Source organism: Xiphophorus maculatus, chromosome 23, assembly GCF_002775205.1.
Source record: "Xiphophorus maculatus strain JP 163 A chromosome 23, X_maculatus-5.0-male, whole genome shotgun sequence".
In the NCBI taxonomy this organism is placed as follows: domain Eukaryota; kingdom Metazoa; phylum Chordata; class Actinopteri; order Cyprinodontiformes; family Poeciliidae; genus Xiphophorus; species Xiphophorus maculatus.
This window is the reverse complement of record NC_036465.1, coordinates 16,627,012-16,652,209: the sequence shown is the minus strand read 5'-3', so window position 1 is coordinate 16,652,209 and position 25,198 is coordinate 16,627,012. Positions and strand designations below refer to the sequence as shown.

General features: G+C 40.0%; 1 protein-coding gene across 21 annotated transcripts in view; it reads left to right on the top strand.

Annotated features, from left to right (window-relative positions):
* Positions 1 to 25,198, top strand: part of LOC102232233 (protocadherin gamma-C5-like) — a 255,082-nt gene that overhangs the window by 87,697 nt on the left and 142,187 nt on the right. Inside the window, exons 1-2 of one of the 21 annotated variants that reach the window (XM_023328437.1) lie at positions 172 to 1,990; positions 13,500 to 14,231. The exons of 14 other annotated variants lie outside the window; for them this stretch is intronic. In XM_023328437.1, the coding sequence (XP_023184205.1) occupies positions 311 to 1,990; positions 13,500 to 14,231 (2,412 nt within the window). In that variant the 5' untranslated portion in view covers positions 172 to 310. Of the gene's footprint in view, positions 1 to 171; positions 2,723 to 4,506; positions 7,087 to 8,116; positions 10,723 to 11,637; positions 14,232 to 15,244; positions 17,828 to 18,520; positions 21,116 to 25,198 lie in introns of those variants that run through there. 6 more of the 21 variants (XM_023328436.1, XM_023328431.1, XM_023328426.1 and 3 more) reach the window with 6 other exon arrangements.

Here is a 25,198-nt window from a genome sequence, read left to right as displayed (position 1 = left end):
ATGTATGATGTCTGGATGAACTGAACATCAGAAACAGTGGAATAGTTTTGCACACACAGAGATTACGTCGTTCTGTTCTATGACTTTAGATGGTGCTGTTGCCTAAGCACACTGCTGGTGTGTTTAATGAATCTGTCTCCACCCGTCTCAGACAGAAAACAAGACAAGGATTGGATTTCTACTCACTCCATTTGGATTGAGTTGTGGCTTTGCTTGATTCTGAAGACTTTATATAAAAAATAAAAAAACGAAGGCATATTTTTTTCATCACTGTATGGATAACTGAATTGCTAATATTCCTTGAGACGAAATGGGTGATCTGAAGCACAGAGGCCCTGCGCTCGTTTGGAAAATCTCCATTTTGCTTTTCTGCCTCCATGCTGCGGTCAGCGGGCAAATTCGCTATTCTATACCAGAGGAAATGAGGAAAGGACTGTTTGTTGGAGACGTTGCAAAGGACCTAGGATTGGACATTAGAAGGTTGGTGTCCGGTCGGGCTCGACTTGTAATAGATGATGAGCATCAATATGTCACGCTAAACCAGAACAAAGGACACATCGTGGTCAATGAGAGGATTGACAGAGAAATCCTTTGCGCAAAAAAGTCGCCCTGCAGCTTTACTCTAGAAATTGTCCTGGAAGATCCACTCGAGTTGTTTGCTATTACAATTGAGATACAAGACGTGAACGATCACGCTCCCGTTTTCCCGAAAAATGAAATTAATTTAGAAATTAGTGAGTCGACGTCCGCAGGCACGGTTTTTCTGCTTGATAGCGCAGTTGATCCCGACGTGGGAATAAACTCACTGCAGACATATTCGTTAAAAGGAAACGAACATTTTGTTCTTAAGCAACATACTAGAGCGGACGGTAGTAAATATCCTGAAATGATGCTTCAAAGTAATCTGGACCGTGAAAAACAAAGCGAGCATGCGCTGATTTTAACAGCGGTTGACGGCGGAGAGCCGCAAAAATCAGGAACCGTAAAGATTAATGTGTCTGTTTTAGATGCAAACGACAACGCGCCAATTTTCACGCAGTCGTCATATAAGGCAACTGTTTTGGAAAATGTTTCACCAGGTGCGGTTATAGCGAAAGTCAGTGCGGAAGATGCGGATCAAGGTTACAATGGCAACATCGCATATTCTTTCACCCACCAAAAAGATGATTCCTCTTGTCCTTTTGAGATCAATCCAGTCAGTGGAGAGGTTAAACTAACTGGTGAGCTAGATTTCGAAATGTATCCAAGTTATGAAATAAATATCCAAGCTAAAGATCCGTGGGGGTTAGCAGGTGCCAGTAAGTTAATGATTGAGGTAGCAGATGTAAACGACAACAGCCCCGTCATCACAATGACCTCATATTCAGGGAAGATTTCTGAAGATTCTCCCTATGGTACGGTGGTGGCTTTGATTAGTGTCCAAGATAAGGATTCGGGGAGAAACGGTCAGGTGCACTTAACTATAGAAGAAAATTTACCATTTAAAATTAAATCGTCTCTAAGAAACTATTATACGCTGGCGACGGAAAAAATCCTCGACCGGGAGAGACACTCGAAATACAACATTACTCTCACTGCCACTGATGAAGGCGTTCCTGCCTTATCAAGCACGAAGGTTTTAAGTCTAGAAGTCACTGATGTTAATGACAATGCTCCAGCATTTATCAAGGATAATTATATCACTCAGGTTATGGAAAATAACCCTCCTGGTGTTTCCTTGCTGCAGGTCCACGCAGGGGACCCAGATGTTGGTCAGAACGCACGTATTTCGTATTATCTTATCGACAGCGAAATTAATGGAAATCCAGCGTCTGCATATTTCTCAGTTAATACAGAAAGTGGAGACATCCAGTCGTTGCGTTCATTTGATTATGAACAGCTCAAAGAATATAAAATACGTGTACAAGCACAGGATGGAGGTTCTCCTTCACTCCGCAGTAACACAACAGTTATAATACGCGTCCAGGATCAGAATGATAATCCCCCTCAGGTTCTGTATCCAGTCCAGACTGGTGGCTCCATGGTGGCTGAAATGGTGCCTCGTTCAGCAGATGTGGGCTACCTGGTGACTAAAGTGGTGGCTGTGGATGTGGACTCTGGACAGAATGCCTGGCTCTCCTATAAACTACAGAAAGGCACAGACAGAGCGCTGTTTGAAGTGGGCTTACAGAATGGAGAAATAAGAACTATCCGTCAGGTGACTGATAAAGATGCTGTGAAACAAAGACTGACTGTCATAGTGGAGGACAACGGGCAGCCCTCTCGTTCAGCTACAGTCATTGTTAACGTGGCGGTGGCGGACAGCTTCCCTGAAGTGTTGTCGGAGTTCAGTGACTTTCCACACGATAAGGAATACAATGACAACCTGACTTTTTACTTAGTGTTGGCTCTGGCTGTTGTTTCCTTCCTCTTCATCACATGTTTAGTGGTTATTATATCAGTGAAGATCTACAGATGGAGACAGTCTCGCATCCTGTATCACTCCAGCCTCCCTGTGATTCCATATTATCCACCTCGTTACTCAGACACTATGGGAACAGGAACTCTGCCACACAATTACAATTACGAAGTCTGCAGGACAACTGACTCCAGAAAGAGTGACATTAAGTTCGGACAAGCAAACAGTCAAAACGTTTTGCTAATGGACCCCAGTTCTTTTGGGACGATACAGCGGATACAGAGTGAGAAGAGCATCCTGGATGAAACTCACTCTCCAGTAGAGGTTAGCTAAGTTCCCTTTTTTCATTCATATATTTGTCGTTTTGTTGTAAACATTTGTAACATTTTTTTTGAAAGTATACACACCGACGTCACACCAATATATTCAAGAAATTGCAGCATCTCTTTCTTATAAAAAATAACATCAACAAAATAACCGGTTTTCAGCTTTTACACAATGAGTGTCTGCAGAATGTTGCAGAGACTTGGTGCTTTTTGATAATGTCCTTTAAGCTGGTTCTAGATCACCTTTTAAATGCGTTTTACTTTGTCAATTGAGAAGCAGAAATGAATAAACTTTTCCAATAACGTTCAAATTTATGGAACATTAGTGTTAATTATATTAAGGGTTTGTTTGAGTGTAATATGAAGATAAAATATGTCAATAACTTATGTATTCATTATTTCTTTGAAGTTACTGTTTTTCTTAACTCACTAGCTCATATAATGGGGTCTATGCGACTGACCACTGACTGCAGCTGTTTCGCTCTCCATGGTCCTGAACTGACTGTCTGGTTTTTCTCTTCAGATTAATTAAGAAATATGTTATGTAAAACGATATTTGACATTAAATTTAAAACACTTCTATAATAATCCACTGTATTACTAAATACTGAAGAACAATTTTACATTGTGTGCAATAGTAGATAGATAGCTTGTAAAGGACAGCATTCTAGTTCATAATATGCTTTCATGACTCAAATAGTATGTCCCATATTAATTGTGTTTTATAAAACAGTATTTAGACAAAGGTGGATCTATGTTACATTGATAATGTAATAAATAACCTGAATTTCCATACTCATTATTTAATTTAATTTAAAAGCTGCTAAACATTTCAACTATAATGTGATATGGTGTTTTTAATTCAATGCATTTTATCATTACATCATATTAGGGTGATTTTTATAAAGAGAAAAGTTTCAGGCATTTTGAGTTAAAGTTTTTGCTTCCACTGGAATGAGGTGTGTTTTCAATAGAGATACTTAAGATGAAGCTTTTCCTTTAGTTTGGATGCAGATTCAGCTAATGTATCTTTCCTTTTGATTGCTAATTATATCGCACTATGGATATTTAGTATTTCAGTGTTTCAAAATAATCATTGGTTAAATGTCATTCTATATATTTTTTTATTTGTTTTTCTTTTAAAGTAAATATTTTACTTAAGATTAGTTAATTTATTAGACATTATATAACATTACAATTTAAATCTTAAACTTGAAATTGCTATGAAATGTTCCAAATTTAAATTTGGGCAATTACGCTCATTCTGTAGATTTATGTTTGTTAATTGAATTCAGGTTGCTTTGCCCAGCTCAGTATACCATTAATAAATTAAGAATATTGTCTTTTACTTGCATGTTTCTCATATATGCACCCTGTAACTATAGAAGACCTAAATATTTACATCAATACTTTTATTATCATTTATTTATTATTGGAGCCTTGCAACAAAATTTCTTTCAACTTGTACGTTTTTAAACGTACAATTGCGTGACAATAAACTCTGTCTGTGTCTATATATGTATTTAGATACATGAATGCTTCACTTAGTGATTTTGAGACAGGACGACTTTAAAAGAATTTTTTTTTTTTTTTATTTCGGACATGATAGTAGGATTCAATCATGCACTAGAACAAGAGTTCTTTGGAAAGTTGCGCTAGACACTTTAACCCAACACTAAGCAGAGTTTAAGTTAGGAGTTCTTCATTTTCTCCTCTAAGTGACGCTGTTGTCTGGTGAATGCGGGAGACTTTTGGAGCATATTAAGGCAGAGCTGGTTTATTCCTTCGTCATTGCATTTTACATCAGCAGACTATAGACGTTAATCCACAACACGACTTCATATTTGACTACAGAAATAATTTCAAAGAAAATGTGCCCGTCGCTGAGCTAAACCGTTTTTTGATTGTCGCTGCGTTTGCTCGAAGACTAGTTTTTACATGGAGTTCAAAGACCTGCAACGAGAAGGTGGCGTAAGATGGCGATTGAGGCTTGTGTGCGTTTTTCTGCTGTCCTTTCTTCATCCGGCAAATGCGCAGGTCCGGTACTCGATCCCAGAGGAGCTAAAAATTGGTTCTCTTGTTGGCAACGTAGCGCAGGACCTTGGTTTGGATCTGACGAGGCTCCGTTCGGGTCGGGCCCGCATCGTGACCGGAGAAAACATCCAGTACACCGAGCTGAAAGCAGACAAAGGGACTTTAATCGTGAATGAGAGAATCGACCGAGAGCAGCTCTGTGGAGATGCCACGCCGTGCAGCTTTACTTTTGAGATTTTATTGGAAAATCCAATGGAGCTGCACCCTGTAACCATAGAAGTCCTGGACGTGAACGACAACGCTCCCACCTTCCAGACCAATCACTTGGAATTTGAAATTAGCGAATCCGCAGCACTCGGCTCCCGTTTTGGTTTAGAGAGCGCGGATGACAAAGATGTTGGTCAGAACGGCCTGCAGAACTACATTTTAACTCCAAACGATAATTTCGTTTTGAAACAGCATGTTAATCCGGATGGAAGTAAATATGCCGAAATGGTGCTTCAGAAATCTTTAGACAGAGAGGAAAAGCCACACCTTTCTCTGAAATTGCTTGCGGTGGATGGCGGAAACCCCCAGAAATCTGGTACAGTATTAATAGATATTAACATTTTAGATGCAAATGATAACGCACCAGTGTTTAATCAAACAATATATAAGGCCGCGGTGACCGAAAATGCCCCAAAAGGCACTCATGTTATCACTGTCAATGCAAGCGATATAGACAGCGGTTTAAATGCTCAAATAACGTATCATTTTTCAAAATCAAAAGCAGGGAAAACTGATCTATTTGATATAGACGAAACCACGGGAAAAATATATGTGACTAAAGAAATTGACTTTGAGAAAGACAAAAAAATTGAGTTCAGAGTCGAAGCAAAAGATCAGGGAGGACTTACAGACTCAAGCAAAGTTGAAATTGAGGTTCTCGATGTCAACGATAATGCTCCAGTCATTACCGTTATGTCTTTTAACAGCCCAGTCTCAGAAAACTCACCTATTGGTAAAACAATTGGTATCATTAATGTTAAAGACGTCGATTCAGGAGAAAACGGACAAATGAGATGCAGGATTGAAGGGAATGTTCCTTTTAAAATAAAATCCAATGTCAGAAATTATTACGCCTTAACAATTGATGCTGAATTAGATCGAGAATCTGTTTCAGAATACAACATAACTCTTGTTTGCTCAGATCAAGGGTCTCCTATTCTTTCAAGCAAAAAATCGTTTAATCTCCAGATCTCGGATATCAATGACAATGCCCCTGTGTTTTTAAAAAACATGTTCAATGCTGAAGTTAATGAAAATAATTCTCCTGGCGTCTCCATATTAACTCTGTGTGCTAAAGATTCCGATGAAAACCAAAATGCTAGGGTTTCCTACATTTTAGAAGAGAAACAGATTGGTGGTTCCCCGATTTCTGAATATCTTTCAGTAAATTCAGAAAGTGGTGTCGTTCATGCCGTTAGATCGTTTGATTATGAACAGATCAAAGAATTTGTATTTGTAACCAGAGCGCAGGATGGAGGCTCTCCTCCTCTCAGCAGCAACGTCACTGTGAAAATCCTGATCCAGGACCAGAACGATAATACACCTCAGGTTTTGTACCCAGTCCAGACTGGTGGCTCCATGGTGGCTGAAATGGTTCCTCGTTCAGCAGATGTGGGCTACCTGGTGACTAAAGTGGTGGCTGTGGATGTGGACTCTGGACAGAATGCCTGGCTCTCCTATAAACTACAGAAAGCCACAGACAGAGCGCTGTTTGAAGTGGGCTTACAGAATGGAGAAATAAGAACTATCCGTCAGGTGACTGATAAAGATGCTGTGAAACAAAGACTGACTGTCATAGTGGAGGACAACGGGCAGCCCTCTCGTTCAGCTACAGTCATTGTTAACGTGGCGGTGGCGGACAGCTTCCCTGAAGTGTTGTCGGAGTTCAGTGAATTTCCACACGATAAGGAATACAATGACAACCTGACATTTTACTTAGTGTTGGCTCTGGCTGTGGTTTCCTTCCTCTTCATCACGTGTTTAGTGGTGATTATATCAGTGAAGATCTACAGATGGAGACAGTCTCGCATCCTGTATCACTCCAGCCTCCCTGTGATTCCATATTATCCACCTCGTTACTCAGACACTTTGGGAACAGGAACTCTGCCACACGTGTACAATTACGAGGTGTGCAGAACGACTGACTCTAGAAAAAGTGACTGTAAGCTCGGCAGAGGTGGTAGTCAGAACGTGTTGCTAATGGATCCCAGTTCTACAGGGACGATGCAACGGATCCAGAGTGAGAAGAGCATCCTGGATGAACTCGACTCTCCACTAGAGGTTAGTTCTGGCATTCTGCCTTTCCTCTGTGCTGTAAGTTATATGTCAATTTACAAAACATTTGAAAAGAATAGTTAAAATACATCTGAAAATAATAGTCCTCTACATTAGATGACTTTGCCGCTACACAACGTGAAATGGACAAAAATATGTAGGGGATAAAAATGTGAGGTGCTGTCAACTCATGTATGTCTTTAGTCCTGAAAATTCTCCCTCAGGTGCGTAAATATACTCTCTGATTTGTATGCAGACACATTGTAGACGCTAACGTGCATAGATTTGCAAACATCATTGCCGTTTTATTTTCACAAAATGGTGGAATTTCTGAGAGAAAAGAAAGGCCATAATTATTTTCGGCATTAATATAAAATATAAAAATCTTAATTGGAATTCTGAAAATTCTGGAATTCTGGAATTCATGGGCTTGTGGATACAAGCCCATGTTGCCGAAAATGTGCTGGCCAGATGTGGTCGCGTCTGGATGTGTTGGTTAAAAGAGAACAATCATCAGTTATCATATGTTATAAATCATCACCTGGTCACCTTTTTAATTCCCCAAAATAATGGTCAAAGCTAGAAGACATGTCATCGCTATATCACTTTCTGATGCTATCAGGAAGTAATTTAAGCTTTGATTACATGCTTCTGAGTTTTCTGTCTTGATGTTAGCAATTGGTCTTTAGTTGTACATTCATTCATTTTACTCTAACTTTATTATTTTTATCTGTTTTATCTCCCTCTTCTATTTAAATTCAACATTAAATCTTACACTGAGGGATTTATTTATTTATATATATATATATATATATATATATATATATATATATATATATATATATATATATATATATATATATATATATATATATATATATATATATAAAACAGATTCATGAAGAGTATTACAGTCTTTAGCCCTCGTTTGACTTTTTTTTCTTACTCTAAGCGACGCTGTTGGTCTGTGAAAGATTTTCTGTGCATCTCGTCACTAAGGCTGTCCTCATGCAGAAAGTGCAGAGGAGGCGCTTCGTTTTAGTTGGTTGCAAATTCAAGGCAGTAGCTCTACTGCACTGACAAAAGAAGACTTGGAAAATCGAAATATTTTGGAGAAAAACATCAAATAGCATTTTAAACCGCGACAGAGTAAAGAATCGTTTGGACAGTTATCGCTTATACCTTTAAATGACGGGGAATATAAAATGCGTGTCCTTCGCATGGATGAAATGGCGACTATTTTCCGGGACCCAACGGCAAATGGGGCTGCTTGTTTTTCTGCTTTATTTCATTCACATGGTAGATGGACAGATTCGCTATTCTGTTCCAGAGGAACTGAAGAAGGGCTCCGTCATCGGTAATGTGGCGCAAGATCTCGGCTTGGATGTAAAACGGCTCCGAACGGGACGCGCCGGTATTGTGACCGGAGAAAACGTTCACTACACCGAGCTGAATGCAGACAAAGGGATCCTCCTTGTGAACGACAGAATAGACCGAGAACAGCTTTGTGGAGATGTTACGCCTTGCAGCTTCAGCTTTGAGATGATTTTGGAAAACCCGATGGAACTGCACAGAATCACTGTGGAGGTTTTGGATATAAATGATCATGCGCCCGTCTTTCCAAGCAAAGATAAACCAATCAGGTTTGAAGTCAGCGAATTAGCTGCTGTCGGGGTGCAGTTTCCGCTGCAGACCGCAGAGGATTTAGATGTAGGCCAAAACGCGTTGAAAGATTATGTTTTATCACCGAACGACAATTTTATACTGAAGCAACATGTAAATACGGACGGAAGTAAAAATGTTGAAATGGTGCTGCAGAAGGCTTTAGACCGAGAACAACGTCCCGATCTGCATTTGAAACTAATCGCAGTTGATGGAGGGACTCCGCAGAGATCTGGATCAGTGAATATAGATGTGACCGTGTTAGATGCCAATGACAATATTCCAGTATTTAATCAGTCGGTTTATAAAGCGTCTGTGGTAGAAAACACTGTTAAAGGGACAAGCGTTATTACCGTGAACGCAACAGACGCTGACAGCGGATCAAATGGGCTCATTTCTTTTAGTTTGTCTAAAATGAAAGGGAGTGCCGCGGATGTTTTTAGCATCGATAATAGCACGGGCACAGTTTATGTTTTTGGCGAAATAGATTTTGAGAAACAGAGGAGATATGAGGTGCGAGTTGAGGCAAAAGATCAGGGTGGCTTGATCGGCACAAGCAAAGTTATAGTTGATGTAGTTGACATTAATGACAATGCCCCAGTAATAAGTGTGATGTCTTTTTCCAGTCCAATAGTGGAGAATGCACCTACTGGTACAACAGTCGCTATTTTAAACATTAAAGATGCTGACTCTGACAAAAATGGTCAAATTAAATGTTCTGTAGTTGGAAAACTTCCTTTTAGAATTGAATCATCTTTAACAAACTACTACAATTTGGTCTTAGATCAAGATTTAGATAGGGAATCTGTCCCAGAGTATAACATAACGGTAACTGCTACTGATTTCGGTTATCCTCCTCTGTCATCGTCAACAGAATTGCGCCTTACAATATCGGATGTCAACGACAACGCTCCATTGTTTGACAAAAGTAGCTATTCTGCATACGTAATGGAAAACAATCCAATTGGCTATTCAATATTTTCTGTCAGTGCTCGGGACTCGGACTGGAACCAAAACTCCAGAATCTCATATATTTTAGAAGACACACAAGTTGGTGGAAATCCAGTCTCTGTTTACGTTTCTTTAAACATTGAAACCGGAGTTCTAAGCGCGGTTCGGTCATTTGATTACGAGCAAATAAAAGAGTTTCAGCTTGTGGTCAAAGCACAAGATGGAGGCTCTCCTCCACTGAGCAGCAACGTGACTATAAAAATCCTGATCCAGGATCAGAACGATAATCCACCCCAGGTTCTGTACCCAGTCCAAACTGGTGGCTCCATGGTGGCTGAAATGGTTCCTCGTTCAGCAGATGTGGGCTACCTGGTGACTAAAGTGGTGGCTGTGGATGTGGACTCTGGACAGAATGCCTGGCTCTCCTATAAACTACAGAAAGCCACAGACAGAGCGCTGTTTGAAGTGGGCTTACAGAATGGAGAAATAAGAACTATCCGTCAGGTGACTGATAAAGATGCTGTGAAACAAAGACTGACTGTCATAGTGGAGGACAACGGGCAGCCCTCTCGTTCAGCTACAGTCATTGTTAACGTGGCGGTGGCGGACAGCTTCCCTGAAGTGTTGTCAGAGTTCAGTGAATTTCCACACGATAAGGAATACAATGACAACCTGACTTTTTACTTAGTGTTGGCTCTGGCTGTGGTTTCCTTCCTCTTCATCACGTGCTTAGTGGTTATTATATCAGTGAAGATCTACAGATGGAGACAGTCTCGCATCCTGTATCACTCCAGCCTCCCTGTGATTCCATATTATCCACCTCGTTACTCAGACACTTTGGGAACAGGAACTCTGCCACACGTATATAATTACGAGGTGTGCAGGACGACTGACTCCAGAAAAAGTGACATTAAGTACGGCAGAGCTGGTAGTCAGAACGTGTTGATAATGGATCCCAGTTCTACAGGGACGATGCAACGGATTCAGAGTGAGAAGAACATCCTGGATGAACCTGACTCCCCTTTAGAGGTGAGTTAGAACGTGAATCTTCTCTTTCTGCTGCTACTATATAATAAAGCGTCATTGTTTTTGAAGGGTAGCGTCATTTCTAGCACCACGGACAGCTACTAAATATGAATCCCTCAAATACTTTGCATTCACTTTTCTGCTTCGAGAAAGTGAATTGCATCATAGACTTAAGTATTTATTTTGTTGTCAGTCTATATCTAAGTTAAGTGATTTTAATTTGAAATGATGAATGAATATAGTTTTTCAGCAGTTCTTTGCGTAAGTTGGTCATATTTCAGGCTTGACTTTATAACTGCTGGTAGTTGTGAGGAATAAAGCCCTGTGAACATTTCTTGACTTTAAGCTGCAGAAGTTTAATGTCTCTGCTGTGGTTTGTGTGTAATACTTCAGACATTCCATGATCTTTAAATACTATTGATTAGACAGAGAGGGCACAAAAGAGAGAAAAAGAGGTCTATTGTTTTTTTTTTTTTTTTGTATTTTAGCTAAATAAAAACATTAGAGAAGTAAAACTGTAGGCTCCCTCTTCATGCAATCGCTGTGTCTGAAGACGCTAATTGAAAACATGTAAGACTCAGATCAGAAAAGGGACACTGACGTTTGGTTTACCGAAAATGTTAATCTTACTATGAAATGCTCCACTATGGAATCTGATTTGTTTCCTATAAGACAGAGGCTTTCATTTTACGCTACTAACGGACTGATTTGAGTAAAAACAAGCTTTTGATTATGTTTTGATGACCGGTTATAATATCAAAGAGTGAACGTATCTCATTCCTTTCTCATTGCAAACCTCCATTTGTATCACATAGTTTGTACTCTAAGGGACGCTGTTGATCAACATAACACACGGCGTTGCATTTCCAGACATCTCCTCCCTTCATTGTGGAGAGAGGAGCCGCTTAACTTCATCAGAGCTGTTGTGAGGGAGAAAAGACATTGCTAGTTAGACATACGAAGGAAATTAGGAAGGATTATGTTTGCTTAAAGTAGTATATTTTTTTTCTGGGAAGAGTGGTATTTGGATTCATAGAAAACATATAATTCCTTTTTTATTTTTTTTTCTAACCATGGTTCGTATTATACCGCTCAGAACCGGATGGATAAAATGGCGTTATTGCGTCGGACAGAATTTTTTCAATTTGATTTTTCTTTGTTATATTTGTCATTTTGTGACTGGACACATCAGATATTCGATCCCAGAAGAGATGAAAAAAGGCTCACCGATCGGTAATATTGCACAGGACCTTAGTTTGGATCTGAAAAGGCTCCGTTCTGGTCGGGCCCGCATTGTCAGCGGAGAGAGCATCCAGTACGCGGAGCTGAAGTCAGACAAAGGGATTTTAGCAGTAAAGGAGAGAATCGACCGGGAGCAGCTTTGTGGTGACACAACGCCGTGTAGTTTCACTTTTGAGATGATTTTAGAGAATCCTATGGAGCTGCATCAGATTACGGTAGAGATTACAGATATAAACGATAACTCTCCGACGTTCAAAAGAGATAGCATGCATTTTGAAATAAGCGAAACTGCTGCCACCGGTGCGCGTTTCTCTTTGATAAGCGCAGAAGACCTGGATGTTGGTATGAACGGACTAAGAGATTATTTCTTGAGCGAGAACGATAATTTCATTCTTAAGCAACATTCAAACGCAGAGGGAAAGAAATACGCAGAGATGGTTCTTCAGAAAGGATTAGACAGAGAAGCAAACCCAAATCTGTCGCTGAAACTGATCGCTGTGGACGGAGGAACACCTCAGAGATCTGGCACCGTAAATATTAATGTCGCTGTTCTTGATGTTAACGATAATGCGCCTGTTTTCAATCAGTCTGTGTATAAAGCTGTGGTGACGGAAATGTCTCCTAAAGACACTTACGTCACCACTGTTAATGCTAGCGACGCAGATTTTGGTTCAAACGCAATTGTGACATATTATTTTTCAGACCTCGACAGCGCTCTTGGTGATTTATTTTCGGTTGATGAAAAAACAGGAGTAATTTCCGTAAAAGGTGATATAGATTATGAAAAGGACAAAAAGTATGAACTTAGAATTGATGCGAAGGATCAAGGAGGGTTGACAGACTCCAGTAAAGTGATCATTGAAATAGCAGATATAAATGACAATGCCCCTGTCTTGAGCGTGACGTCGTTCACCAGTCACATATCAGAGGATTCTCCTCCTGGAACAACAATTGGCATAATAAATGTGAAAGACCTGGATTCAGGTGATAATGGACAGGTGAGCTGTAGAATTGAAGGGACAGCTCCTTTTAAGATCAAGTCTAATCTAAGAAACTATTACACCTTGACAACAGATTCAGTCTTAGACCGTGAGACTGTATCAGAATATAATATCACTGTTGTTGCAACAGATAACGGAACACCTCCACTTTCTGCTAAAAGAATATTTAATATTAAAGTGTCTGATGTGAATGACAACGCTCCATTGTTTTCAAAGAGTGTTTACAGCGCATTTATTACAGAGAATAACTCTCCAGGTGTTTCTGTCCTCACTCTGAAAGCCAACGATCCTGATGAGAGTCAGAATGCTCGCATTTCTTATATTTTAGAAGGCAAAAATATTGCAGGATCGTCAGTTTCTGAATATGTTTCTGTTAATGTAGAAACTGGAGTCGTACTGGCGGCGCGTTCATTTGACTATGAACAACTTAAAGAGCTAGTTTTTGTCGTTAAAGCACAAGATGGAGGCTCTCCTCCTCTCAGCAGCAATGTGACAGTGAAACTGATCATCCAGGACCAGAATGATAATCCTCCTCAGGTTCTGTATCCAGTCCAGACTGGTGGCTCCATGGTGGCTGAAATGGTTCCTCGTTCAGCAGATGTGGGCTACCTGGTGACTAAAGTGGTGGCTGTGGATGTGGACTCTGGACAGAATGCCTGGCTCTCCTATAAACTACAGAAAGCCACAGACAGAGCGCTGTTTGAAGTGGGCTTACAGAATGGAGAAATCAGAACTATCCGTCAGGTGACTGATAAAGATGCAGTGAAACAAAGACTGACTGTCATAGTGGAGGACAACGGGCAGCCCTCTCGTTCAGCTACAGTCATTATTAACGTGGCGGTGGCGGACAGCTTCCCTGAAGTGTTGTCGGAGTTCAGTGACTTTCCACACGATAAGGAATACAATGACAACCTGACATTTTACTTAGTGTTGGCTCTGGCTGTGGTTTCCTTCCTCTTCATCACGTGCTTAGTGGTTATTATATCAGTGAAGATCTACAGATGGAGACAGTCTCGCATCCTGTATCACTCCAGCCTCCCTGTGATTCCATATTATCCACCTCGTTACTCAGACACAATGGGAACAGGAACTCTGCCACATGTGTATAATTACGAGGTGTGCAGGACGACTGACTCCAGAAAGAGTGACATTAAGTTCGACCAAGCAAATAGTCAGAACGTGTTGATAATGGATCCCTTTTCTTCTGGGACGATGCAGGGGATACAGAGTGAGAAGAACATACTGGATGAACCCGACTCCCCTTTGGAGGTGAGTTAGAAAGTGAATCTTCTCAAACTTGTGCTACTATATAATAAAGCGTCATTATTCTAGAAGGGTAGCGTCTTTTCTAGCACCATGGACAGCTACTAAATCTGAATCCCTCAAATACTTTGCGTTTACTGTCACTGTTTTGACAAAGTGAATTTCAATGTAGGCAAAAGTATTTATTCCCTTGTTAGTCCTTTTTTTAATTAAATGTTTTGAATTTGAATTGAGAACTCTATAATTTTCAGCAGTTCTTTTTGTAAGTTAGTAATATTTGAGGCTTTTCTGTTTAATTGCTGGTATGTGTAAGGATTAAAGCCCTGTGAAAAATGTTTAACTTTACGCAGTAGATGTTTAATGTTTCTATTTTGGCATGTTTGTAATAGTTTACACAGCCTGTGATCTCTAAAAATTTAATTTCACATCAACCAGCTACTTATTATTCAAGTAATTACTATAACCTTCAGTAATTTGTTCAGCTAATATTATGTCCTGTAAGAAGATACACAGACAGAGAGAGAGATTCTCTGAGATTGATTTTTTTTTGTTTTGCTTTGTTTTGTTTTTTGTGTGTTTTTTTTGCCATTTGAGTTGAATAAAGATGTTAACGTGAAGTACAAATTCTAATGCAATCAGAATATGCGAAGACGCTAATTAACACTCTGAAAAGCTCATATTTTAGAAAGAAAGTTGTCTTTTTTCGAAAATGTTAATCCGACTATGAAGTGTTCCACTGGAACTCTGATTTGTTTCCTATAAGACAGAGGCTTTCATTTTACGCTACTAACGGACTGATTTGAGTAAAAACATGCTTTTGATTATGTTTTGATGACTGGTTATAATATCAAAGAGTGAACGTATCTCATTTCTATCTCATTGCAAACCTCCATTTGTATCACATAGTTTGTACTCTAAGGGACGCTGTTGATCAACATAACACACGGCGTTGCATTTCCAGACATCTCCTCCCTTCATTGTGGAGAGAGGAGCCGCTTAACTTCATCAGAGCTGTTGTGAGGGAGAAAAGACATTGCTAGTTAGACATACGAAGGAAATTTAAGGATTACGTTTGCCTGCTGTATTTTTTCTGTGAAGAGTAGTATTTGGATTAATAGAAAACATATAATTCTTGTCTATGTTTTTTTTTTTTTTTTCTAACCATGGTTCGTATTATACCGCTCAGAACCGGATGGATAAAATGGCGTTATTGCGTCGGACAGAATTTTTTCAATTTGATTTTTCTTTGTTATATTTGTCATTTTGTGACTGGACACATCAGATATTCGATTCCAGAAGAGATGAAAAAAGGCTCACCGATCGGTAATATTGCACAGGACCTTAGTTTGGATCTGAAAAGGCTCCGTTCTGGTCGGGCCCGCATTGTCAGCGGAGAGAGCATCCAGTACGCGGAGCTGAAGTCAGACAAAGGGATTTTAGCAGTAAAGGAGAGAATCGACCGGGAGCAGCTTTGTGGTGACACAACGCCGTGTAGTTTCACTTTTGAGATGATTTTAGAGAATCCTATGGAGCTGCATCAGATTACGGTAGAGATTACAGATATAAACGATAACTCTCCGACGTTCAAAAGAGATAGCATGCATTTTGAAATAAGCGAAATTGCTGCCACCGGTGCTCGTTTCTCTTTGATAAGCGCAGAAGACCTGGATGTTGGTATGAACGGACTAAGAGATTATTTCTTGAGCGAGAACGATAATTTCATTCTTAAGCAACATTCAAACGCAGAGGGAAAGAAATACGCAGAGATGGTTCTTCAGAAAGGATTAGACAGAGAAGCAAACCCAAATCTGTCGTTGAAACTGATCGCTGTGGACGGAGGAACACCTCAGAGATCTGGCACCGTAAATATTAATGTCGCTGTTCTTGATGTTAACGATAATGCGCCTGTTTTCAATCAGTCTGTGTATAAAGCTGTGGTGACGGAAATGTCTCCTAAAGACACTTACGTCACCACTGTTAATGCTAGCGACGCAGATTTTGGTTCAAACGCAATTGTGACATATTATTTTTCAGACCTCGACAGCGCTCTTGGTGATTTATTTTCGGTTGATGAAAAAACAGGAGTAATTTCCGTAAATGGTGATATAGATTATGAAAAGGACAAAAAGTATGAACTTAGAATTGATGCGAAGGATCAGTGGGGGTTGACAGACTCCAGTAAAGTGATAATTGAAATAGCAGATATAAATGACAACGCCCCTGCATTGAGCGTGACGTCATTCACCAGTCACATATTAGAGGATTCTCCTCCTGGAACAACGATTGGCATAATAAATGTGAAAGACCTGGATTCAGGTGATAATGGACAGGTGAGCTGTAGAATTGAAGGGAATGCTCCTTTTAAGATCAAGTCTAATCTAAGAAACTATTACACCTTGACAACAGATTCAGTCTTAGACCGTGAGACCGTATCAGAATATAATATCACTGTTGTTGCAACGGATAACGGAACACCTCCACTTTCTGCTAAAAGAATATTTAATATTAAAGTGTCTGATGTGAATGACAACGCTCCATTGTTTTCAAAGAGTGTTTACAGCGCATTTATTACAGAGAATAACTCTCCAGGTGTTTCTGTCCTCACTCTGAAAGCCAACGATCCCGATGAGAATCAGAATGCTCGCATTTCCTATATTTTAGAAGGCAAAAATATTGCAGGATCGTCAGTTTCTGAATATGTTTCTGTGAATGTAGAAACTGGAGTCGTACTGGCGGCGCGTTCATTTGACTATGAACAACTTAAAGAGCTAGTTTTTGTCGTTAAAGCACAAGATGGAGGCTCTCCTCCTCTCAGCAGCAATGTGACAGTGAAACTGATCATCCAGGATCAGAACGATAATCCACCTCAGGTTCTGTACCCAGTTCAGACTGGTGGCTCCATGGTGGCTGAAATGGTTCCTCGTTCAGCAGATGTGGGCTACCTGGTGACTAAAGTGGTGGCTGTGGATGTGGACTCTGGACAGAATGCCTGGCTCTCCTATAAACTACAGAAAGCCACAGACAGAGCGCTGTTTGAAGTGGGCTTACAGAATGGAGAAATAAGAACTATCCGTCAGGTGACTGATAAAGATGCTGTGAAACAAAGACTGACTGTCATAGTGGAGGACAACGGGCAGCCCTCTCGTTCAGCTACAGTCATTGTTAACGTGGCGGTGGCGGACAGCTTCCCTGAAGTGTTGTCGGAGTTCAGTGAATTTCCACACGATAAGGAATACAATGATAATCTGACTTTTTACTTAGTGTTGGCTCTGGCTGTGGTTTCCTTCCTCTTCATCACGTGTTTAGTGGTTATTATATCAGTGAAGATCTACAGATGGAGACAGTCTCGCATCCTGTATCACTCCAGCCTCCCTGTGATTCCATATTATCCACCTCGTTACTCAGACACTTTGGGAACAGGAACTCTGCCACATGTGTATAATTACGAGGTTTGCAGAACAACTGACTCCAGAAAGAGTGACATTAAGTTCGACCGAGGTGGAAGTCAAAACATGTTGATAATGGATCCCAGTTCTACAGGAACGATGCAGCGGATACAGAGTGAGAAGAACATACTGGATGAACCTGACTCTCCTTTAGAGGTGAGATTTATAATGTAATGTTATTCATAACTTTACTTTGTATTTCACTTCTACTTCCTGTCAATGTAATAACACAAATGCAGTAATAACCTATTTCAGGACCTTGGAGAGAAACTTTAGAGGTTTCTATTCAAACAGCCACTAGTTTGGAATAGAAACCTCTCCAAATGTTTTTCGGTCTTTGATTAGCGGTACTTGGTTTGGAGGTGTTTTTAAGTTATTGATATTTAAATTATTTTTGAAATTTTTTTCTCATTCTTATCAACGCTTTTATTCAACTCTTCTATTTAGCGTTTCTCTTTTCAGTGTGTTTTGGTCTTTTCTCCTTTCTTATTTGAATTATATTGCAGTAGATACATATATTTTCCAACCACTGAACTGACAAATTGTTCAACGGGTATCAAAACTAATATCTTAGATTATTTTACATGTAATAATATATTTCAAAACGAAATGGATTTATTGCATTTAGATGCCACTGTTTACGTCTCATAGTCGCATCATTTTATATTTGATGATTTACATTAATAAATTTTCATTGCTTTTATTCTGATTCAACGGAATTTAATCAGTCCTTTTAAGGCAATTTTAAAGCTCTCTTTGTGTTTCCTGACTCTGAACTCTGAGCGACGCTGTTGTTCAATAAACATATCCCCTCATATATGACCGCGCATTTCACTACCGTACTCTCCTTGTGTGTAGGAGAAAGGGGAGGACTAGATTTCTCTGTAAATTCAGGCGACGGTACAAGAACTGAAACCTAAAAGAAACTCGTTTCCCTGTTGTACTTTTGGATATTTTAAGTGTGTGGATAGCAGCCTAAGAAACATTTTTGTTTTCTTCCTCGCTATGTCGCCTGGAATCAAACAGTACCCAGAATCGGTAAAATGGCGTTTTTGCTGCGGACAAATATTGCTGCATCTTATGTTCTTTTGTTACATCTGCCATTTTGTTACCGGACATATGAGATATTCGATCCCAGAAGAGATGAAAAAAGGCTCACTGATCGGTAATGTCGCGCAGGACCTCGGTTTGGATCTGAAAAGGCTCCGTTCGGGTCGGGCCCGCATTGTCAGCGGAGAGAGCATCCAGTACGTGGAGCTGAAGCCAGACAAAGGGGTTTTAGCAGTAAAGGAGAGAATCGACCGAGAACAGCTTTGTGGTGACACAACGCCGTGTAGTTTCACGTTTGAGATGATTTTAGAGAATCCGATGGAGCTGCATCAGATTATGGTCGAGATTACAGATATAAACGATAACTCTCCGACGTTCAAAAGAGATAGCATGCGTTTTGAAATAAGCGAAATTGCTTCTGTGGGTGCGCGTTTTCCATTAGCAACTGCAGAAGACCTGGATGTCGGTGTGAATGGAATGAAAGAATATATCTTGAATGATGATGATAATTTTGTCCTGAAGCAACATTCAAATGCAGAGGGAAAGAAATACGCGGAGATGGTGCTTCAGAAGCCTTTAGACAGAGAGACAAACCCCAGCCTCTCTCTAAAGCTGATCGCTGTGGACGGTGGAACCCCTCAGAGATCTGGTACCGTAAATATTGATGTTGTTGTTCTTGATGCTAACGATAACGCACCTGTATTTAATCAGACTTTATATAAAGCTACAGTGACAGAAAATGCCCTAAAAAGCACTTACGTTACGACTGTCAATGCTAGTGACGCCGATGTTGGATCAAATAGTGTCGTGACATATTATTTTTCAGACCTTTCTAACTCTCTTGGAGATTTATTTAAGATTGATGAGAAAAGTGGCGTCGTTTTAACTACGGGGTTTATTGATTTTGAAAAAGATAAGAAGTTTGAGCTTCAGATACACGCAAAGGATCAAGGAGGTCTTACAGATACTAGCAAGGTGATAATTGAAGTAGTTGATGTAAATGATAATGCTCCCGCCATAAGCGTGATGTCATTTACCAGTCCTGTATCAGAGGATTCTCCTCCTGGAACAACAATTGGCATTATAAATGTGAAAGACCTGGATTCAGGTGATAACGGACAGGTGAGCTGTAGAATTGAAGGGACAGCTCCTTTTAAGATCAAGTCTAATCTAAGAAACTATTACACCTTGACAACAGATTCAGTCTTAGACCGTGAAATGGTTTCAGAATATAATATCACTGTTGTCGCAACAGACAGTGGAGCACCACCTCTTTCTGCTCAAAGAATATTTAATATTAAAGTGTCTGATGTGAATGACAATGCTCCGGTATTTCCAGAAAGAGTTTATACTGCATTTATTACAGAGAATAACTCCCCAGGTGTTTCTGTCCTCACTCTGAAAGCCAATGATCCCGATGAGAATCGGAATGCTCGCATTTCCTATATTTTAGAAGGCAAAAATATTGCAGGATCGTCAGTTTCCGAATATGTTTCTGTAAATGCAGAGACTGGAGTCGTACTGGCGGCACGTTCATTTGACTATGAACAACTTAAAGAGCTTGTTTTTGTCGTTAAAGCACAAGATGGAGGTTCTCCTCCTCTCAGCAGCAATGTGACTGTGAAACTGATCATCCAGGATCAGAACGATAATCCTCCTCAGGTTCTGTACCCAGTCCAGACTGGTGGCTCCATGGTGGCTGAAATGGTTCCTCGTTCAGCAGATGTGGGCTACCTGGTGACTAAAGTGGTGGCTGTGGATGTGGACTCTGGACAGAATGCCTGGCTCTCCTATAAACTACAGAAAGCCACAGACAGAGCGCTGTTTGAAGTGGGCTTACAGAATGGAGAAATAAGAACTATCCGTCAGGTGACTGATAAAGATGCTGTGAAACAAAGACTGACTGTCATAGTGGAGGACAACGGGCAGCCCTCTCATTCAGCTACAGTCATTGTTAACGTGGCGGTGGCGGACAGCTTCCCTGAAGTGTTGTCGGAGTTCAGTGAATTTCCACACGATAAGGAATACAATGATAATCTGACTTTTTACTTAGTGTTGGCTCTGGCTGTGGTTTCCTTCCTCTTCATCACGTGTTTAGTGGTTATTATATCAGTGAAGATCTACAGATGGAGACAGTCTCGCATCCTGTATCACTCCAGCCTCCCTGTGATTCCATATTATCCACCTCGCTACTCAGACACTATGGGAACAGGAACTCTGCCACACGTATACAATTACGAGGCGTGCAGGACGACTGACTCCAGAAAGAGTGACATTAAGTTTGGCCCAACTAGCAGTCAGAACGTTTTGCTAATGGACCCTACTTCTATTGGGACGATGCAGCGGATAAAGAATGAGAAGAGCATTCTGGATGAACCTGAGTCTCCTCTAGAGGTTAGTGACTTTGGCTAGTTCTGTCCTTAGTTTTTCTTCATCAACCCTTCCTGCCAAAATGACATCCATGTATTTACACTCATCCACTTTTAAGATTTCTATTTTGTCCATCATAACAGTGACATTTCTACAGACTGCTTCATTTTGTATAACACATTGAGATCCTTTTGATGCAATTTTGATTCAGACACATACATAATGGAGGCCTCTGCATATATCACTGATGTATATAAGTAAAAAAGGTGATATGGAATCTTGTGTAATTGTTATTGTGCAATTTTGAAGGTTTGATTTCATTCCATTAACTCTGATGCTCCGTTCTGTTTCTTTTTTTGTTTTTTAACTCAACCAGTTCATTGCTTTCGTGGAGAAGATGCATTTTTTATTTTGTTTATGTTCATCTCATGATTCATTGTGTCATTGGCTTCTTTTCATACCTAGAAAGACTGCTCCAACTACTTTGTTATCACCTAAAGATCTTTTAGTGATGTTGGTAGGGTAGGAAGTAACCAATCCTGCTGAATCTCCTTAGCAAATAAAAAAGCTTTTCTTTGGCTCAAGGATTCTTTATTTGTTAGTGTTCAGAGAGGAACACTGTCTGGTGTAATGTTACTTTTAGCAGCCTTTGATATTAATTTTATCTGAATATCTGAAGAGATTCTGTAAGAATATTACAGCAGGTATTGTGGTGATGTACTTTTAAGTCAGGTCCTTTTCCATATTCTTATGTGATTGCAAAATTGCATAATCCCACTCCTTCTGACCCCAGTGTGCTAAATATCAGGGTCGGAGCTGAAACAAATGTTTTGTAATCGTTTTATTTGTCAATTTCCTGATAATTAAGGTCAAATTGTGGTTTAATAGTCTCATCACAAGATGACAGGTTTTTGTTACGCTCTAGGGTTTATGAGTGAAAATTAAAATGATGAGCTCACTCTGTTCTTGCATTTATCTTGTGGGAGTTTTGGGCACTTGATGTAAAATATATTTGAATGCAGTTAATTTATTTAGCAATTCAGGTTATGCTAAAATTGCCAACATTAGTGATTTTGTTGTATTTAAGAAATTCATCTATCTTGATAAAATGACTCATTAAAACATGGAACAACAAAAGAAAAGTTCGTCTTTGGCAAAAAAAATAAAAAATAAAAATATTCAGTCAAATAATCCAATTCATTTGTGTGTGAACTAATTTTAGAGTACTTGAGGATGCCTCTAATATAAATGAGAACTCTCATTATTTTCTTGATTGTATTGTCTAAGGCAGGCATGATGTGGAACATTAATTCAACAATATACTGAAGAGTTTTAATTTTTGTGGAGTTCCACGACATATCAATGATCCAGAAAGAATGAAAACTTAAGTGATTTTTTTTTGTGCATTTGTTTATTTAAAAAGTGGAACTTTTTATCCTAAGTTAAACTTGAAGGATACATGTTTACCAGTATCATTTTCAGTTAATCAAAAGCTCTTTTGAAGGTGATTGTCTTTGTCTTTATTATTAATAAAGAAGTAATAGACCATGTTAACCTTTAAGAATGTCTACTTTAATCCGCATGGTGCTCATTCTGGACTCTAAGTGACGCTGTTGGTCAATGCATGTCTTCTAAAATGTTACATCACATCCCCCCCCCCCCCCCCCCCCCCTTACTGTGGCCAATGAGAGGAGAGCCTACAGTTTCCCTCATCTGTGCGGACAATCACAGCATTAAAGACACTTCAACGAAGAAATAGGAAAGGATATTAAAAAGCTACAACTCCTATTTTTTTTTTTCATTTTCACACAAAAAACGCTGTTTTATCGTTTTACAACATTCTTTATTATTTTTGCTTGTTTCGGCTTTTGCCATGGCTTGTGGAAAACGGCATAGGGGTTGGGTGAAATGGCGTGATGGATTCGGACATAAATTATTTCATTTTTTTCTCCTGTGTCACCTCAGCCCGGTTGTTACCGGACATATCAGATATTCGATCCCAGAGGAAATGAAGAAAGGCTCACTGATCGGTAATGTAGCACAAGACCTCGGTTTGGATCTGAAAAGACTGCGTTCCGGTCATGCCCGTATCGTGAGTGCAGAAAGCGTCCAGTACACCGAGCTGAACGCGGACAAAGGGATTTTAGCAGTAAAGGAGAGAATCGACCGAGAGCAGCTTTGTGGCGACACAACGCCGTGCAGTTTCAGTTTTGAGATGATTTTAGAGAATCCTATGGAGCTGCATCAGATTACGGTCGAGATTACAGACATAAATGATCATTCGCCCATTTTTGAAACCGATCAAATCAATTTTGACATTAGCGAGTCGGCTACAACTGGAGCGCGTTTTTCATTAACTCGTTCAGAAGACCCCGATGTGGGTGTGAACGGTTTGAGAGAATATTTACTGAGTGAAAATGATCACTTTGTTCTCAAGCAACATTCAAATGCAGACGGAAAGAAATACGCAGAGATGGTGCTTCAGAAGCCTTTAGACAGAGAAGCAAACCCGAATCTGTCGCTGAAACTGATCGCTGTGGACGGAGGAACACCTCAGAGATCTGGCACCGTAAATATTAATGTTGCTGTTCTTGACGCTAACGATAATGCGCCTGTTTTCAATCAGTCTGTGTATAAAGCTGTGGTGACGGAAATGTCTCCTAAAGACACTTACGTCACCACTGTTAATGCTAGCGACGCAGACTTCGGGTCCAACAGTATGATCACGTACCATTTTTCAGATCACAAAAGTGGTCTAAATAATTTATTTCGAATAGATGAAATTACTGGAATAATTTACATAAATGGTGACATTGATTATGAAAAAGAAAAAAAGTTCGAACTAAGAATTGACGCAAAAGATCAGGGCGGATTGACAGATTCCAGTAAAGTGATTATTGAAGTGATTGATGTAAATGATAACGCCCCTGTCATAAGTGTGATGTCATTCACTAATACCGTGTCAGAGGATTCTCCTCCTGGAACAACTATTGGTATCATTAATGTAAAAGACTTGGATTCCGGTGATAATGGACAGGTGAGCTGTAAAATTGACGGGAATGCGCCTTTTAAAATGAAATCAAATTTAAGAAAATATTACACTCTAATAACAGATTCTGTATTAGACCGAGAAACAGTTTTAGAATATAACGTCAGTGTTATTGCTACAGATGGTGGGATACCTCCTCTCTCAGCCCAAATTACGTTTAATTTAAAAGTTTCTGATGTGAATGACAACGCTCCAGTTTTTTCACAAACTGTTTATACAGCCTATATAAAAGAGAATAACTCCCCGGGTTTGCCTTTTATTACGTTGAAAGCCAAAGATCCTGATGAGAACCAAAATTCTCGTATATCCTATATTTTAGAGGACACGAATATTGGCGGTTCTCCAGTATCTAGATATGTTTCCTTAAATGTAGAAACTGGAGTTGCACAGGCAATTGGCACATTTGATTATGAACAGATTAAAGAGATCGTTTTTGTTGTCAAAGCGCAGGATGGAGGCTCTCCTCCACTCAGCAGCAACGTGACTGTGACATTATTTATCCAGGACCAGAACGATAATCCACCTCAGGTTCTCTATCCAGTCCAGACTGGTGGCTCCATGGTGGCTGAAATGGTTCCTCGTTCAGCAGATGTGGGCTACCTGGTGACCAAAGTGGTGGCTGTGGATGTGGACTCTGGACAGAATGCCTGGCTCTCCTATAAACTACAGAAAGCCACAGACAGAGCGCTGTTTGAAGTGGGCTTACAGAATGGAGAAATCAGAACTATCCGTCAGGTGACTGATAAAGATGCTGTGAAACAAAGACTGACTGTCATAGTGGAGGACAACGGGCAGCCCTCTCGTTCAGCTACAGTCATTGTTAACGTGGCGGTGGCGGACAGCTTCCCTGAAGTGTTGTCGGAGTTCAGTGAATTTCCACACGATAAGGAATACAATGATAATCTGACTTTTTACTTAGTGTTGGCTCTGGCTGTGGTTTCCTTCCTCTTCATCACGTGTTTAGTGGTTATTATATCAGTGAAGATCTACAGATGGAGACAGTCTCGCATCCTGTATCACTCCAGCCTCCCTGTGATTCCATATTATCCACCTCGTTA